At 38.4% G+C, this 18,408-nt stretch overlaps 2 protein-coding genes across 2 annotated transcripts; one reads left to right on the forward strand and one right to left on the reverse strand.

The window, feature by feature from the left end:
* Window positions 1–415: 415 nt before the first annotated feature.
* On the reverse strand, window positions 416–15,148 carry LOC126374317 (leukotriene A-4 hydrolase). Its single transcript, XM_050020876.1, is given in 12 exon segments — window positions 416–1,031; window positions 2,203–2,383; window positions 2,992–3,139; window positions 3,141–3,329; window positions 4,973–5,194; window positions 6,549–6,747; window positions 7,111–7,331; window positions 7,916–8,027; window positions 10,372–10,514; window positions 13,808–13,920; window positions 14,153–14,211; window positions 14,964–15,148. Coding segments are annotated over 12 exon segments (2,214 nt in total). The 3' UTR covers window positions 416–589.
* A 331-nt stretch (window positions 15,149–15,479) lies between these two features.
* On the forward strand, window positions 15,480–17,570 carry LOC126374431 (neuralized-like protein 2). The gene is made up of 2 exons (XM_050021081.1): window positions 15,480–16,401; window positions 16,608–17,570. Exons 1-2 carry the CDS (start codon window positions 15,708–15,710, stop codon window positions 16,715–16,717), a joined length of 804 nt encoding a protein of 267 aa, XP_049877038.1. The 5' UTR covers window positions 15,480–15,707; the 3' UTR covers window positions 16,718–17,570.
* Window positions 17,571–18,408: the final 838 nt, after the last annotated feature.

Genomic DNA, 18,408 nt, shown 5'->3' on the forward strand with positions numbered 1-18,408 from the left:
AGACTTACGTTTATGAATATTGTTAATGAATGAACTTGCATCCACGAAACGCCCATTTCGTCAATAAAAAAATGTGATAAAGAATTTGAATTCATTCCTTTGATAAAACACTAATCGTTAGCTCCAGCTCGGTCCGCGGAGGTCCGTGTTGCTCTATGGCTCCAGCTCCTCAATAGAGATTACGGGCGCTTCACTTTTAAAACTCGGAATTTATGCCATACACTGCTGTGATCTGGGGTAAGGTCTACCCATGGTCTGCCTTTATCCTTGCGTGTCATACACTCCGTGCGATGCAACGCTACTTCTATATTTTAGTCGAAGATCGCCATTACTACAAAATGTTAGTACATAAACAAGACACGGGAAATAACGACAGTCCAAAAAGACTAATCTCAGCCGATAGTAAAACAATTTCTTAACGTCAACATTTTATTGATATACTTTACATTAACGATTTTATTAGTACATTATCGTTATTAATGAACATTTTTATTTACATGTCATTGTAAAAATAAAAATATTATCAGTACAACAAATTGCTGAAATGCATTTTCATTTTATTATAAGTTTTAGTCACTCTTTTAAGCACTTATAGGTGTAAATCTTTTCTGACTGTATACGCGGACACATGCATCATAAACTTCTCGTTGTTCAAGAAGTTGTCGATGGCTTGTTGTCTGACTTCCTCCCACGCATAGAGGTCTCTATAAAGTGGTCGTACGAACTTCATGCGGCCTTGTTCGTTAACGAATTTGAGGATTTCAGGGAGTCTTGGCTGGTTTTTGCTCTTTGCGCATAAGCGTAGCCATCTATACTTGATCTCTGCGTTTTTGCTGTCAGAGATGTTGTATTCGCTGCCGAGGGTTTCGAGCCTGTCGACTGTGAGAGGCGAGCGCTCGATCATTTCCTGCAGCAGGTTTATGATCTGGTGTGGAGTGAAGTGCTTCACGTCATCGTGTGAGAGTTGAGTGTCCAAACTGTAGATCTTCTTGATGAGACCGCTGACTGCTTGCGTCATCGACGTGTCGTAGCTGTGAATACAAAATTTACGTTAAGGTTTAGAATTAAAAAAAAATATTGGGTAATTTAAGGTTAATCAATTTGTACTGCCAGATTCGGCTCCATTGTGTAGCCCGATTGTAACGCCACCTACCGGATCTAATTGTGAAACGAATCCGTCCAGGGAGCCACTATATTCGAACGCACAAACTTAAACCCTTACACTAGTGCTGTCCTTCACTTACAATAAGTGCAAGAAAGAGATAGAGCTACAAAGAGAAAATTAACTCGAAAAAATCTGACTCGAACTTGACTTGAAACCGCAGCTCGTGTCAAGCCAGGACTAGCGTGTTAACCATTACACCAATGGGTCTTCCTCCTGTTCGTGGGAAATTTTAGATCTATATCGTCATTAAGACCATACTGAAGACTATAGAGAACCGGAGAGGAAATATGATTGGCCACCTGATACGACACGATTCATTTATAACAAACATTATACATGAAAAAATTGAAGTGAAGAGAGGAAGGGGTAGACCTAGGATAACATTTATGAAACAAATAAAAGAGGAGGTGCAGGTCGTGTCGTATCGGGAGGTAAAGGTTTTGGCGGGAAGAAGAGAGGGATGGCGATTACTCCACCGACAAGAGCGCGGCTCTTAAATAGAGAGAGAGAGAGAGAGAGATCGTCATTAAGCCGATGAGCTAATTTTAGTCTCTGGCGATTATACTAGTATTTTATGCAACAGTTGTATAAGAAGGGTCAAAAAATGCGAGTGGCGTGAGTTGCGATGTGAGCCTTGGCGAACATCGCAATAAGAGACGCCACGAGCATTTTTTGACCTAGTTATACAACGTTGCATACAATACTTTTTCTACGACGACGTAATTTTAAACGAAACACAAAAATTTTCCAATTTATTTTCCAACGCGCGGGAAAATGGCGGCAAATGTATACTTTTTTTTTATAGTATATCTATGGCACCAAACAAAGTAAAGGTGCCAGTTTCCAGGTCAAAAAAAAAAAAACAACAACAATGCTTTTTTGGCGACATTATAGTACAGTTACACTTTGTAAACAATGCTTTTATAGGCCATAGAGCGTACACTTTTTCAAAGAGTTTAATTATGTATGTACTTATATTAGACTTTTTGGTTATTTAAATGCCAGATTAAAGTAGAGGAGTAGAAAAATTTAATTACCTGGGTATGACGGGCGGCATGCCGGGCGTGTACAGCCAGGTCTGCCAATCCACGTTGCGGAGCTTTTCCTCGGCAGAGTTGCCCTTGAAGTAGGACAGCAGGTACGCCTTGAACTGGTCCGTGTCCAACGACCGCCGCTGGAAGTGGTCCAGGTACGAGCGGAGGAACGCGTCGAACACCTCTGTTTTGTAGAAAAGCAAAAATTAAACGAGGGTTTTAACAGACAATTATTTACATAATGTTGCTGTTTAGTCAAAACTATGTAAGCGCTATTTTGAAAAAAACTATTCTGATGTAATTTACTTCAACAACATCATCAGCCCATTAACGCCCCCACTGCTGGGGCACGGGCCTTCCCTATGGATGGATAGGGTGATCGGGCCTTAAACCACACGCGGGCCCGCGGATTGGTGGTTATTAACGACTGCTAATGCAGCCGGGACCAACGGCTTAACGTGCCTTCCGAAGCACGGATCATCTTACTTTTTGGACAATCAGGTGATCAGCCTACAATATCTTAAACAAACTAGGAATCACAAAGTGATTTTTGTGATATGTCATTAGCGGGATTGAATTTTAATTGAAAATATAGAACAAACAAATTCTTTACTTACTACATATAAATATTTTTGGTAAGTACTTAAGAATTTCGGAGAGCGATGTTGATTTTGCTATAATAAATGCAATAAATAAATATCTTAAAGGCCAGAGTCGCTACTTCTTCCTTCTACTCCTTGGTTGCAAGTTACAACTTTTTGGAAAAAAAAAACAGAAACAAAAATATCTCACCCGGCCCTCCAGTTAAGTCCTCCAAGTATCTCAAAAACAGCGATCCTTTCTCATACGGTACCGTCGAGAAGGCGTCATCAGGGTTCACCCCCTTCAAATCCACCACGAGATTCGTCAACGGACTAGTTGCACCCAGCTCATCGTTCACCTAGAAGTATTCTTATGTTGGTAATACATATAGATTGCTTACCAGGGCCTCCTACAAGGTCTTCTAAGTAGCGAAGGAAGAGGGAACCCTTCTCGTATGGGACGCGAGAGAAGGAGTCGTCTGGGTGAATGCCATTCAGGTCGGGGACGAGTCTCGTGAGCGGGTCGTTGGGAGTGAATTGCTCTTTAACCTGCGGCGTAATATCACCAGTAGAGTGGACTTTAGTTAATAAATTAGCTATATCTTATAATTAGTTATGTGCTAAGAAAAGAAAAAATATAAGCTGACGACCATATATTGGAGTAAGCAGAGGTGCATCCATCGCAAGATGAACTAAGTACGCACACCTCACTGAGTTATGCGTGGTGAGCCATATCGCCGTCTATAATGGTCGAGCCAACTGTGTTAGTGAAAACTGCGCTTAAGATAAATTAATAACTCATTGGTACCACAGGACCATAGTGACAGAAAAGAAAAAGAAGGCTTCAAAGCGAAAATAAAGAAGAAACATACTAGATAAGTTTGAAAATGGAAGTGATTTTTTTTTTGAAATAGGAACGGAGATAGATTAAAATATAATAAATAATAAACTTGGATCAGGTCATGGGTGGCCACTGCAATTTTATGTAATTCTCTACGGAGATAGGCAGTCTGCGACCTGGTGACCTCCTGACCACTGAACCGACGTAAAAGCTGGTAATAACGAATTTAAAGGAAAATTAACTCCATTACATTATTAGTCTGAAGCACATTTTTGTTTGTATTGAAATAATCTGAATAGCACCGCGCATGTGCACTAGGTAATTGAATACTATCAGTCCCGCAATAAATATATTCCGGTAATTCAATAGTGTCAAATCAAAACTGTCAAATAATTCTGGTTGGATAACACACCAATCTGTGAGATATGTATTCTAACAATAATAAAATGACATAATGTCGCGCTTATATCCCCGAATATTCTATGTAATAGAGAGGAGCCTATTGATAGATAGATAAATTACGTCAAAGATAATCTAGAAATAGAAGCCAATCTAAGATGATCAAACATCAACCTCATTTTTCTTTTCGAATTTATTTTCAGGTGTATAGGGACAGCGCAAGTGGTTAGGATTCTTCCTTTCCGCATTAATGTGTATCAAACAAATAGTACGATGATTGACTGCTTTCATTGATGACGTCACTCGAGTTGCCAATACCTAATATTATTCCTTATTCTATGACTAGGGTACAAAATAGCAGAATGCTATTTTACCGGCTAGTTAATTGGGTAGTTTCCTAGGTCAAAGATAAATTATGAAATTATAATTACTAAAAACAGATCTAAAGGCGACAAAAAAAATTAACTTACTTATGCATTTTAATAAAGAAAAATGTAATAATAAATGCGACTTTTTGTCACGTTTTTCTATGACGTCAAAGGTTGCTTTTTCATACAAATTCCATAGAAATTTCGTGTTTTGACGTTTAGCAAAAAGTAACTGATTTGACTAGTTGGAAAGTACCCTATTATAACGTCGCCCGCAGGTACTTGTACATACATACATAAATAGCCTGTACTTCTCCCAGTGCTGGGCACAGGCTGCCCCTTAGTCAACCGAAGGGAGTATGTAGCATACTCCAGCACATTGCTCCACTGCGGGTTGGTGGAGGTGCTTAGGCTACTAGTAACCCGGGACCAATGGCTTAAAATCAAATTCATTTATACTTTATTGCATCAAAATAAAAACGCAACGCTACCGCCAACGCGCTACATTTTCGGCTTATAGTGCCTTCCGATGCACGGAATCATTCTTAAATCTAATACCTATAAAAAAAAGAATATACTCTTACCGCTTCAGTAAGCTCTTGTAAGCCGAGCAAGCTATGGAAGTCGCGGCTCTTCTTGGCCTCAGCGGGGTCCGCTATCAGCGAGGCGGCGACCTTCCTCTCTAGGAACACGGTGAATCCTTCGTTCAGCCAGAAGTGCTCGAAGTTCTTGTTGGTTATCAGGTTGCCGGTCCAGCTGTGCATTATCTCGTGGACTATCACGTCTGCCTGGCTGCGGTCACCGGACTGAAATGGATTTTTTTTAAGGATCATGGAAAGTTTTGGAGCTGGCCGTCCGCGCGTATCTAGTATTTGACAAGTGTATTTTACTTACATAACATAAACAGCCTATATACAGCCCACTGCTAGGTACAGGCCTCCCCTCAATCAACCGGAGGGGTTACGGAGCATACTCAACCACGGTGTTCCACAGCGATGCTAGTACCATATCATAAATATCATATCATAAACAGCTTATATATGTCCCACTACTGGGCACAGGCCTCCCCTCAATCAACATGAGGGGATATGGAGCGGCGACGTCTAAGAACACCGACTCCGAGCTGAGTTCGAGGTCTTTCTTAAAATTGCCACGACTGAGGACGGTGTCGAAGAAAATTCGAGGTAACGTCTTACGAATTTGAGTTACGTGAGTTACGAATGACGTGGCTTGCTATGGGTCTCGTGAGGAGGCTCGGTGTCGCTCAGCGGGAAATGGAGAGAGCTATGCTCGGTATTTCCCTGCTGGATCGAATCAGAAATGAGGAGATCCGCAGGAGAGCTAAAGTCACCGACATAGCTTGGAGAATTGCCAAGCTGAAGTGGCAGTGGGCAGGACACATAGCGAGGAGAACCGATGGCCGCTGGGGCGGAAAGGTTCTCGAATGGCGACCACGTGTCGGACGACGCTCTGTGGGTAGGCTCGCTACAAGGTGGACCGACGATCTGGTGAAGGTCGCGGGAAGCCGCTGGATGCGGGCAGCGCAGGACCGATCGTCGTGGAGATCCTTAGGGGAGGCCTATGCCCAACAGTGGGCGTCGTACGGCTGATAATGATGAGTTACGAATTTGAGTCATACGTAATCGAAAGAAACACGGAAGAACAATTCCACAGCTCAGACACTCCATACAAAAATCGTATTCTTACCATGTCCCGCTTAACGTACAAGTGCGAGCGAGATAGACAGTCCGCTCGCGCTCCCTCACTCCTTAGCGGCTTACGGCCATTTAGACTAAAGTGAGGCACGGCGGGGGGTGAGGTAAATGTACCTTGGCACGATACGAATAGTATTCTTTATTCTATGATAGGGTAGTTTCCAACAAGTCAAATCAGTTACTTTTTACTAAACGTCAAAACACAAAATTACTATGGAATTTATATTATTAAAATTCATAAATTAAAAAAGTTAAATAGAAAAAAGAAAACGTTTTTGGCACCTTTAGATAAGCCTTTATTTCGTAATCAGAATTTCATAATTTATCCTTGACCTAAGAAACTACCCAATTCCAAGTACTATGAGAGTGGACAGATTGACTGCAAGTTGATAGTCGAAAACAAGTATCCGTACGTTACGTACGATGCAAATTACGAGTAACTCACCAGTAGAGTGGGCGTGACGAAGGTCAGGCAAGGGTTCTCCATCCCGCCGTAGGGGAACGACGGCGGTAGCACTAGCAAGTCATATTCAGTCCACTGATAAGGACCGCACAGTCTCTCCGCTGCTTGAAGGAACTTCTCCGTATCCGCAAACTCCCACGCACTGCGCTCGATCTCTTCCTTTTCAGACCACACCACCGTTCTGCAAAGATATTTGAATTTAGAATCAATTTAGCTGTCTGCGACCTCTTTGTGTCTCAGTGTGTCTCAGAGCTTCCACCAAAGCGGATCGAAGTGGACACAAACAGAGATGAGAAGGAATCGAACACCTTTGCTTGAGGGGAAGCCTGTAACCATTTGAGGAAGATCTAGAAATTATAAGCTGTTTGTCCACATAATCACACCCAGGATACTCTATACAAAAAGTATTATTCTTTATACACACAAACTAGCGCTAATGTCCCACCAGGAGTTCTATTCGCTTCGATCCTGACATACCCCTCTTGCTTCTTTATTCTATAACACTAACATTTCGAATGATTTGACCCCCGTTTGTCCAACTTACCTGGGTCCAAGTCTCTTAGAGTCTAATACTCCGATGGCAATGGCGAGGAGATACGAAGGCACGGGCACGGGCTGGTTGAAGCTGGTCTTGTTGACCTTCTTCTGGTCCCTAATGGCGCTCATCAGCACCGTGAACATCTCTGGCGCAGTCACCACCGCGTCGTACGTGAACTTGACGGCAGGCGTGTCTTGACACGGCAGGATTGAACGCGCGTGGATAGGCTGGGGAGTTCAATGTGGTTTAACCTCCTAAAGCCGAAATTTCCAGACACAAAACTTGTTTTTTTTTAAAAGACCGTCTAGGCTCTATGCCGAGGTTTTTCTTGCAGCTTCTTCCCCCGGCTATACAAGTTGTGAGAAACTACAGTAGATTTAGGTGGATGAGACGTTCGTTATGTAAAAATTGACGATTCAAAGTGTTAGTTACAAGGTAATAACCTTCGGAATATAGGTATTTTTGAACTTGAATTTGAAACAATGGGGTTTGAATTTTAAGATGGCTTTACGACTTTCAAGAAGCTCACAACTATATCCCAATTAGGGTAGTTAGAGGTACGTCTATCGTAAGATGAACTAAATACCCATATCTCGCCGCGCCTTTTGTCAGACCAACGTGGTAGGTGATGAGTATCGCCATCTATAATGGTCGAACTAATTGATAATCATTATTTTTCTATGCAGATACGTTGGTGTCGCCAGAATTATTATCAGCAGGTAGTCGGTCAGGAGTGATAAACTTTTCAACTTAAGGCAGATTGCTTATAACTGGGTAATCAATATCGAAGGCATCGGAGTTTAAATCTCACCTGGCATTGACTGAACAAATAAGGAAATTGCTTCCCCGAAGTCTGGTTCGGGTCGAGCCATTGCAAAGCCGATGCTGTAGGGGATGTCGTATACTTAATTCTTACATTAAATCTGAAAAAGAAAATCATCATCATATCCCTAGCATTATCCTGTTTTTCACAGGGCCCGCTTACCTAACCTGAAGATTTGACAGGTCTGGTTTTTTACAGAAGCGACTGCCTGTCTGACCTTCCGACCTGCGAAGGGAAAACCAGCCTAATACAGGATAGGTCACATACCTCCGAAAATGCATTTCTCGGGAATGTGGATTTCCTTTAAATGTTTTCCTCCACCGCTGAGCACGTGATAAAAAAGAAAATAATATTTTAATAATAAGCAAAAAGATTTACGCCCGTATTCATAGATGTTAACTCGAATACCTTTTTGATTCGCCCGGGTTATTCATTCATTAATCATTCTCCCTAAAATTAAGAGCTGTGAATCATCCGTCCCTTTCCTTTTCGGCGGATAAGAAAATGACAGGTATAACTTAAAGTAAAATTAGGAGGTGTCTACAGGAACTGTGTTTAGGACATATTAATTAATAAAACTCAGGAGTCATGTTGGGTGCTACAACATATTAGACAAAAGTTTCCGTTACAGCAATATACAATAAAAAGTGTTGATTAAATAACATACACTTATCAAATACTAGGTGCATAATCATAGGCGTCGTGTTTAAAGAGTTTTAGTAAACTGAAAACGAATTTACAATGGCGAACTCTCCAAGCTACGTTCCCCAACAATATTATAGATGGCACTGTCCAGATTTAACGTGATAATTACCTATTCTCATTACTCAGATACATAATTATTAAAAAATATAATGTGCACAAGCATATATTAATATTTAATATATTTAAAACAGCCTATATACGTCCCACTGCTGGGCACAGGCCTCCCCTTAATCAACCGGAGGGGTACCCCTCTCCGGAGCATACTCCACCACGCTGCTCCAATGCGGGTTGATGGAGGTGTTTTTACGGCTAATAGCCGGGACCAACGGCTTAACGTGCCCTCCGAAGCACGGAATCATCTTACTTTTTCGGATAATCAGGTGATTCAAGCCTGAATAGTCCTTACCAAACAAAGGACAGTCTCACAAAGGGATTTCGACAATGTCCCCATCGGGAATCGAATCCGGACCTCCAGATCATGAGCCTAACGCTCTTACCACTAAACTACGGAGGCTGTTACACAAACATATATGAAAATAATTGTTGCTTTATATTTGGATCAGATTATGTATAGAATTATGTTGCTATCTGTATAGGTAGCAATACCAATACCACCACCACAACCAGTAAGTATTGGTTCTCTCTATTTTGATCAGAATAATACTGGGTGGAAGATGTATTGTGTCTGGGTGTAATAAAAAGGGCCATCATGTATACCCAAAAACAAAGATAAAAAATGCATATGTCTGTGCAAATTAGAAAGTTAAACGAAGGAAGATTTTTACGGCGTCGTCTAATTTTTTTTTGTGGGACGTAGCCTGCAAAGTCCCTCATTACGTTATCTATAGGTAAAGTCGTTAGAATCTTTAAGACAATGAGTACAAGACTATTATCGACACGCAAATTACAACGCTAACCTCGCTTCATAAGATATATTCACATTGATTCCGGTTTTAATCCCCTTTGGTGCGGCATCTTGTGTTTTAGCATTGTCTATGGCTTTCGCGACATCGTGCATAGGCGTCGCATTCGCCGCCCATCTTTGTTTATTATAATCATCTTCGCATTTACACGACTGGCAAGACTCAGCGCCATCGATTGCGTCGAACGTAAACGTCATAGGCTTAGCTGAATGTTCGCCAACATTCTTTGAAATCCCTGAATCTCTCAACTCTATATCATCGGCTTTTCTGTTTTCAGCAAAAGCGTGTCCATAAGAAAGGATTTTAATCAAATCATCTCTTTGGGAAAATAAAATTAGTTTTAATATTTACATTAACGTTTAAAAAAATAAATTAAATACCTATTATTATGTAAAGAACATGAAGCTAAGGAAAGAAGATTTATGGGGTTGGTAATCCACCTCACAACCTACACGATAGAAGACAAATAAACTAAAGCATTCGGTTTCGCGTTTACTTATCAAGGTCAGGAAGTGTAATTATATTTGTATTTAGATAGATATTTATTTATTTACCCATTTAATAATCTACCCATCTGGGTGGGTAAAATGGCCACATCGAAGCAATTCATCTAAGAAAGCAATATTTTTACATTGCGCACTTATTTTATATGCTTTCTTAGATGAATTGCTTCGATGTGGCCATTTTAACCCCCAGGACTCTTAGCTGAGTAAGAGTTATTACCGATGCAAGATAAAGCATCTGTATTACGATATAAATATGTCAGACTATAACGTTACAGATACCTTTTATAAGTAGTTTTAACAGAACACTTACTTCTCAGGAGGCGATATAAGATTCGGCAGGGTGATAGTCAGTCTTGAGCCAAAGTTGGCGATATGTCCGTCTATTTTATAGTTCAATTCAGTGCCGTTCTCAAGCTCTACAGAATGTATAGTCTGATTGCTCACATCTAGAACCTGGAAAGAATAAAATATATTCAGTGACATTTTACAGCACAGTCATCGGTGGTAGAGAAACATTGACGAATTAGTAATATAGTTGTATTAAGGGTGTGTGCCATAGTATAGTTCCTATCCGTTACCTAGATGGCTTACGTATTGCGCATTCAGTGTAAAACGTAAATAATTTAGTATTTTTATCATCTACCATTATTTCTGAAGCTTCATTTTATTTATGCCACAAGAGGTAAAATAATAATGTATTTTCTTTAAATTACTGATTAAATACACAATAAACCATTACAATACTTTTTTATATGTAATTTCTAATAATAAGTAATAAAAAGAACATTTAAATAGCTTCAGACCCAGAGTAAACCTGAAGAAAATAGGAAGGGTTTATAATATTTTCTTATTGTTTGTAGGTTCTCTAGACCTTCAAGTAGTGGCAAAAAGTTGTAGAGCTCGTATAGCTTAGTTTATCTATGACAAAAATAATAATTTCGATCACCGAATGGTGTGGCTACACTTACGCCATCTTAAGTACGCCGTCAATCGAGGCCATGAACAAGAATAGCAACTAGAATATCTACAATAACTTGGTTTTTAATGCACATAAAACAAGAGATATTACATAGACAATAGAATAATTATAAGAATAATTCATAGCCTTATTACCTACAACACAATACAAAACGCTTTAATGCACAAAGATAAACATAACAGATAGGACATATACATGTGGGGTATGAGTGTGTGTAGGTGTTTGAAGTGTAAGAGAGTAAGATGATAGTAAGATAAAGGAGAAGGAATGAGACGGAATTGAAAGAGAGAAACAGGATATGCGAGGAACAGATGTACGAGAAGGAGGGAAGATACGAGCGAAGACGGAAGGAACTGAATATAGCGGAAGAGTGAGAGGTAAGGAGTGAAGGGGATGGGAGATGCAGATGAATGGTGGAAGTGTGCGCGCGTGGTATTAGGAACAGTTTTTTTCTAAATCGCTCTAAAATAAGATTTTCAAGTGCATTTGTTGTAAAATAGATAAATTTGGCAAAAAATAAACGGTGGGAACTGTGTTCGGATGTTTTTCTCGCTATCTCCCACATACATAAGAGACAGATACATTATTACTCAACATCATCCTCTTGCCCTTGTTCCTCTGCAACTTTGAGGTCTTCACCCATGATTTATTTAATAAATAATAACATATGGGAAAATATGTTCCAACTGGGGTCTGCACAACATGTTCCTATTGTAATTAAGACACATAATAACGGGTTTTTACCGCGTTTAAAGCAGAGATATGAGACTCCCGATATTTCGACACTCAGTCATCCCGTGATCATAGCACTTGCAACAGTATCGAAATAGTGCCGGGACCACCGGCTTAACGTTTTCCTTCCGATGCACGGATCATCTTACTTTCTAACAATCTGGTGATCAGCCAGTAATGTCCTAACCAAACTAGGGACCACCAATTAATTTTTGTGATATGTCCCGACCAGGAATCGAACCCGGGACCTCCGGATCGTGAGCCCAACGCTCAACCACTGGACCACGGAGGTCGTTAGAGTGTTATCGCTTATCAATATTTTTTTATGGACTAGGCAGTTCCTTTTATAAGCGCGTAAAAATGCACGCGTAAGTACTTCAAATACCCGCCATTACTAGTTAACTGATAAAAGTTTTATTTCTTATGAATTAGTTTTCTGGGACTTAAAAGTTGGTTATGTCCCTCGTAAATTTACAGTTCCTGGCTCCGTTTGGGTATTTTATGCAAAAAAAAACACAATAATATAATTTTAAAGATCATATAGGTGGACCGTGAGCATTTCGGGGGCGGAGTAGGTATGTAATACATGCATGCACTCATTCACACAGAAATCCGCGCGCCACGGCGCAGTTTCATACGGGTGAGCACAGCGAAGAAGCGAACACTTCAAAAACAACTTTATTATCATTCCCATAGAGTAGAATATTCTCCCGCGCCTGCGGCCTCGAGTCCGCGCGTGCAGTTAGGCAGTTAGTCGACGTCGAACAATACTACACTTTACGAGAATAGTAATAACGTTAAGTTTCCTGTATTACTAGTGTACCCCCTCCGGTTGATTGAGGGGAGGCTTGTGCCCAGCAGTGGGATGAATGTAGGCAGTTTATGTATGTATATTATTACTAGTGTTTCCTTTTGATCTACCCTGACCGTAAAACCTCCAAATCTGGAACGCCATCAATGTCACTTCTGTTTGTGCACCTAAGATTTACCAAGAATGTGTACATCAAAGTTCAAAAGCCCACTTGAGATGTGACAACTGTCAATTACATGATAAGAAGAGATATAGGTACATGAAAACTATAGATAAATAAAGATAAATCTATATAGATAAATTTTATATCTAAGACTCAAGAGTAAGAGGAACATGGGATTCAATATTTTACCTCAATGATCAATAAACATGTCAACATATTTTCCCATATGTTATTATTTATTAAAAATCATGGGTGAAGACCTCAAAGTTGCAGAGGAACCTAACAGAGGCAGCAGGAACTGTCAGTACTATTCAAAAGTGGAAGACAGGAGTCCTAGTATGGCATTAAAATAAGACTACTCTGGGCGCCATCCCAATCGCGTCAGAGTACTGCGGGGCGGAAGGCAAGAGGGAAACCACTCTCCCATTTTTCCCTAAAAAAGTAGCATGGAGAATGCTACACCGACAAGAGTGTGGCTCTTAAATTGGTGATGATGATTATTTATTTAAATATTGACTAGTCCGATATCCAGGGTGGACTTTTTTAGTAATGTTGACAAAGCTTATTGCTAACAAGGTTTGTGTTTTGACGAAGCCTGTGGTGGATGCCTAGTCTTTTTTATGTTTTTTTCAAGTCAACTAAAAAAATTGGGCAAATTAACTATTGTAAATTTCATATCTGTTAAAATTAAATAAATATTTATTTGTAGTTGCATTGTCTTTATTTTGTATCTGTCAAACTTTTAAAGAATTATAATATCAAAATAAATTGTTTTAAGAAGTTGATTTTATGAACTTTAGGTTTAAGACTTCACAGTTTTTTAATGTACAATTGATTTCAATTTCAATATCTTTATAATACTATGATTTATTGTTGATTAGGGTTAAGTTTAGAGAAGTGCAGAACAGTGACCACTATCCACGGTTATGTTTTTACAGTTGCTCATCTAAGGAAACTATTTTCTCTCTCAAGCTCTCTAGCTAGCTGATTAGAATGACTTTTGAGTCTTTCCTTGTATATTTTTTTCTGATTCTGATTCAATATTACATGACAAAACTCACCACTTCATCAATATCTTGCAAAGCTTCAAACTTCAGCAAAGCAGTCCCCTGCAATACTTTCTTTCCAAAATCCACATCCAGGTCCAGTGAGGCATGTCTAATGACCACATATTCTAAAAAAGTTAACAAACACTTAAAAAAGTTATTTAGGTACTTTATCACTTTTCTGTTTGTACAACACACAAAGTAGTAGGTACCTGAATATTTTACAGTACTTTTAGGTAGTGAAACAAATTAACAAAAAATAATGCTATAACAACTAAAAAGAAAGCAAAAAGGAATGTACTTGATTATGCGCTTATGTAAAGGAGAAAGTTAAAAAAAATATGAAAGTTATTATTTTACCTGGTCTAGAGTATGAAGATGGATCGTTAGGACTTAACCCACTCATGGTTCTTACTTGACTAGAAAGTAAAACATTTAAACTTGTAACAATGAACAATATACTATTCATATTACCACCCATTGTCACCGCCTATACATGTGACACCAATGCTATCTAATATACTTATGCCCAAACTGCCACTCAATCATTTATCCAATAGAGACCAAACTGGTAGGTATAGATATTATATATATGTATAGCTGGGTATTCTATATACATACACAACAATAGCTATAAGTGAAAATGAGGTTATGTTACAGTCTAATAACTTAAGGTCACAAAATGATAATACAATTGTGAAAAGTATATTAAATTAAAAGGAAACGGCGTGAGCAATTCAAAATTAGTCATATTACAAACGAGCAATCGCAATTTTATAGTAATTTGGCAGCATAAAGCCTGCGTTTGTCATCAAGTTCCAATTTTAAAAAATAATACAAAATAACATCTTACCAATAAGTTAGATGGTTCGCTATGTGCAGATTTATCACAATATTACTTTAAATAGCAGTAAGCAAATATACGTATATGATAAGAATTTATCTCTGGAAATCACAAGTCGATGTTATTTACTTGACAAATCACGTCAATATAAATATTAAGTACAACCGTTTTGTTTATGCTACGGTATATTTGGGCGTTAACAGGTGTCAAATAAAATAATGACGAGCACTATTATACTATGCAAAAATATGGTATTAACATACTAAACCTCCACAAATATTCCATACAAATTGTCGAGGTTGACATCTACGAGTCAGCACAACTTACCAGCTTCCAACGAAGTTTTTATAAATTATATGAGCTAAACTGTATCGATTTTGTATCTTAGGAACACAAGAATGATAAAATGCGTTTGCTCCAAGAACAGAACAAGTTCTAGGATTTCTGGATAACAACGAAAATCGGTATCCTAATCGAAAAACTCGCGTGACGAGTTTGCCGGGATTTGACATTTTTCTTTTTTCTAAACCTCTATATGTTCCTTTCAAAGCATACTAAGCGCATAATTATTTATTAATCTCAGGTTTTTAATCAAATTATTCTAATGGTGTCAAGAATATTGACTTCGTTATTTTTTTTTTGTATAAATCGCATTTCATATATTTCCTGAAAAATATTATTTATCACCATATTTCCAGAATACATTTTAAAATTATTGAAATTTACTGCGTAAATTGAAACATTCTAAATCTTACAGTCTTGCAGTTTATGTAGGTACGTTTTGTTATTTTCGATTTGACGTTTTGTTGTCCGAATCTTTAAACATTGTTTAAACATATCCAAACGCTCATATGACAGATGAAATCTTTTGACTTCTTCGTGTTAATTTTCTTTCGCGTTTTCGTCAAAAGATTTTTTTTTGTACGAGAATACAAAGCCAGCTATTGTTTATAATAAAATGGCATATTGACGCTCCGCTTGCAGTTTAAATTGTGTGTACCTTTGTATAAAGTTCTGTGTGGTTGAAGAAACTGTATTTGTTGTGAAAGTACTTTAAATGTGTCCGTAAACATGTTGTCCAGATTTCACCACTACCATGGTTCGAATATAATTTTGTTTGAAGAGAATACTGTCGCGTACAGAAAAGCCAGTTTCGCTCATGGGTTAACGTTTAGCGAGAAGCCTCTATTGCCGGGCGAAATATTTTTGGTTGAAATAGAGAAGACTGAGCGCGGTTGGAGCGGTCATATGCGGCTCGGTCTGACCCTGCTGGACCCTCAGACAGCTGCTCTCGGAGACAAGGGCTTGCCGCAATATGCTCTCCCGGATTTAGCCAACACTGGTATGTCATGGATTTTCCCTATATCAAAGTCACAGAACAATGTCTTGATTGAACTTGTAAATCAAGGAGCGAGTGGGCGACGGGAAAGTGAACCGCGTGTGTCGGTACTGGGTGATGGCCATAGCGTGCGAACACCTCGCGGATTTATATCAAAGATGATCTTAAAACCACAGACACTTTCACAAAATGGAACCCCACAGGGTATTTTACCTATGGACGCTGGCAGCCGAATAGGAGTGATGTTTGTTCCTTGCCCGAAAGTGAATAAGGATGATGGAGACTTAGCAGAGATGCATTTTATAATCAATGGAGAGGACCAGGGTCCCTGTACAAAAGCCATACCCTATACAATAGGACCACTACATGCTGTAGTAGACGTTTATGGAACTACTAAACAAGTAAAGATTGTACAGTTATATGGAGGTAAGTTAGCATTTTCTCATTATTTAGTTGTAATTTGAATAACTTAAATGTTATATAAAAATATGCATAAATGTAAATATCTGAAAAAGCAAACTTTAAAACTTCTTATATATATCAAGAGTGCAATGAACTTAAAACATACCTATCTTTTTCTATAAAACTTAGATTTTTGCATTTCCACTAATAAAAATAATCATTTGTTGCAGTGAAAACCCTTCAGAATGTATGCCGAGATGCAATCCTTCAATATGTCAATAATAGATCAGTTAAGTCCTTGCCTTTGCCAAAATGTTTAAAAGATTTCTTACTCTCATAAATTGTGCAGTTTGAAAGGAAACTAGGTGAAAATAGGACTAGGCAGTCCTACCTACCTACTTAAACATCTTCAGTTTTCTATTTTGTGTTCAATGACTTTATATTTGGTTAATACAGCAGCTAGCAGGCCATTTTATTGTAGATTGAGGCTATGATGCGCCTCAATGGAATTGACCAGTGAAGTAAAAAAATTGCATTGGACTTTTGTGAAACAGTAGGCACAAATTGCGAAGGTGAAGAAAAGAATATGGGAATATTAATGGTATATAAAATAACTGTATATTATACCAGTCTGTGGTTGTAAAAAGTAAGTGGGACTCAAAAATCTATTTTAGAAATGTAGGTTTTTGTAAACAAAACAAAAAGACAATCTTGATTAGGGCAAAACATAATAAAATGCTAAATTAAAAAAATAAAATGTTGTTTTTAAATGCAAAAACTGATTGTCTATAGGCTTAAACTTTCATCTGTAATATGTACCTATAATTAAGTGTTATAAACACTTCTTAAAATAGAGTAAGATCCTTGTATAGAAAGGATTTAGATATTACTGATCTGAGTAGTTGTAACAATTAAGAAAAGTTATAAATCCTGCAGAGCATAGAGGCTACGGCGAAATTTTTAAAATACGTAGATATAATGATAAAAAATATTCAAAATAAGAGCTCATATAGAACAACTTGCACCTATAATCTATAAGCAGTTTTGAGCAAACTTGTATTAGAAACATATTTGATTGTTAAATGTTTTGTAGATCGTTATCCAAATTCGCAATGTAAAGGAGAATTGTTGAGTTTCTAATAAAATAGGTGCTGATTCCAGTACACACCATCTAATTTTAACACAGCCCGAAATTAATGTGTTTTCCATTAATTTTATGCCTGTCAATTACCCGTCCCCTTCTTTTTCAGCAGATAAGAAAATGACAGGTATAACTTAAAATAAAATTAGTGTCTGCAGGAATCGGGGTCAATGTCTTGTCTATGCGGAGGCGGCGGGTAGTGAGGGGAGGCAGATTAAATCGCGTAAAATGCCTATAGACAAAATTTCTGCACCGGTGGAGTATACAATAATATTTGAAATAGAGTGCTTTTAGATTCGTAATGGCTCTGCCAAAGGGTGCGCTTATTTATAGTTGTTTTTTGTATTATCGCTCAATAATCCGTTTCAGCCGGGCTAACATGCGCCACGTGATAAAATTATCGATCAATTAAATACATTTTGTCGAAATCGATAAGATTGTTTTTTTCCCTAACATACGTGTCACGTGATTTTGTTCGCATTTTGACAGAACGACATGATTTATTTGTGTTCACATATTAGCACAAAACGACATAATTATATCGTCAGAATCGATAAAATGATCGTTACAAAATTTTATCACGTTACACATGTTAGCCCTACTGGAACAGCACTACGTTCCGCATCCCCGTAGACAAATCTAAAAGGTCCGTCCACATTGGCGAATATGTCTGCAGTTTCTGCAACTGTTACTATTCGAATCAACATACTTATAAGTTCTTGCGCAAGAACATTAGTCATGTCATGTAGGTGCAGACAGAATTGACCGATGCACGCGTCTTAACTCAAACTTGGGCAGCGCATGATTCGCCAATGTAAACTCGCCGTTAGTTTGGATTTTTTAAATGTCAATTCTCGTAAATATATCAATACTTATAGTACCTATCTACT

This window comes from Pectinophora gossypiella, chromosome 17 (genome assembly GCF_024362695.1).
Source record: "Pectinophora gossypiella chromosome 17, ilPecGoss1.1, whole genome shotgun sequence".
NCBI lineage: Eukaryota > Metazoa > Arthropoda > Insecta > Lepidoptera > Gelechiidae > Pectinophora > Pectinophora gossypiella.

Coding starts and splice junctions, on each gene's coding strand:
- LOC126374431 (XM_050021081.1), top strand. CDS start 15,708: ATGTTGTCCAGATTTCACCACTACCATGGTTCGAATATAATTTTGTTT. Junction 16,402..16,607: donor GATTGTACAGTTATATGGAG/GTAAGTTAGCAT, acceptor CATTTGTTGCAG/TGAAAACCCTTCAGAATGTA.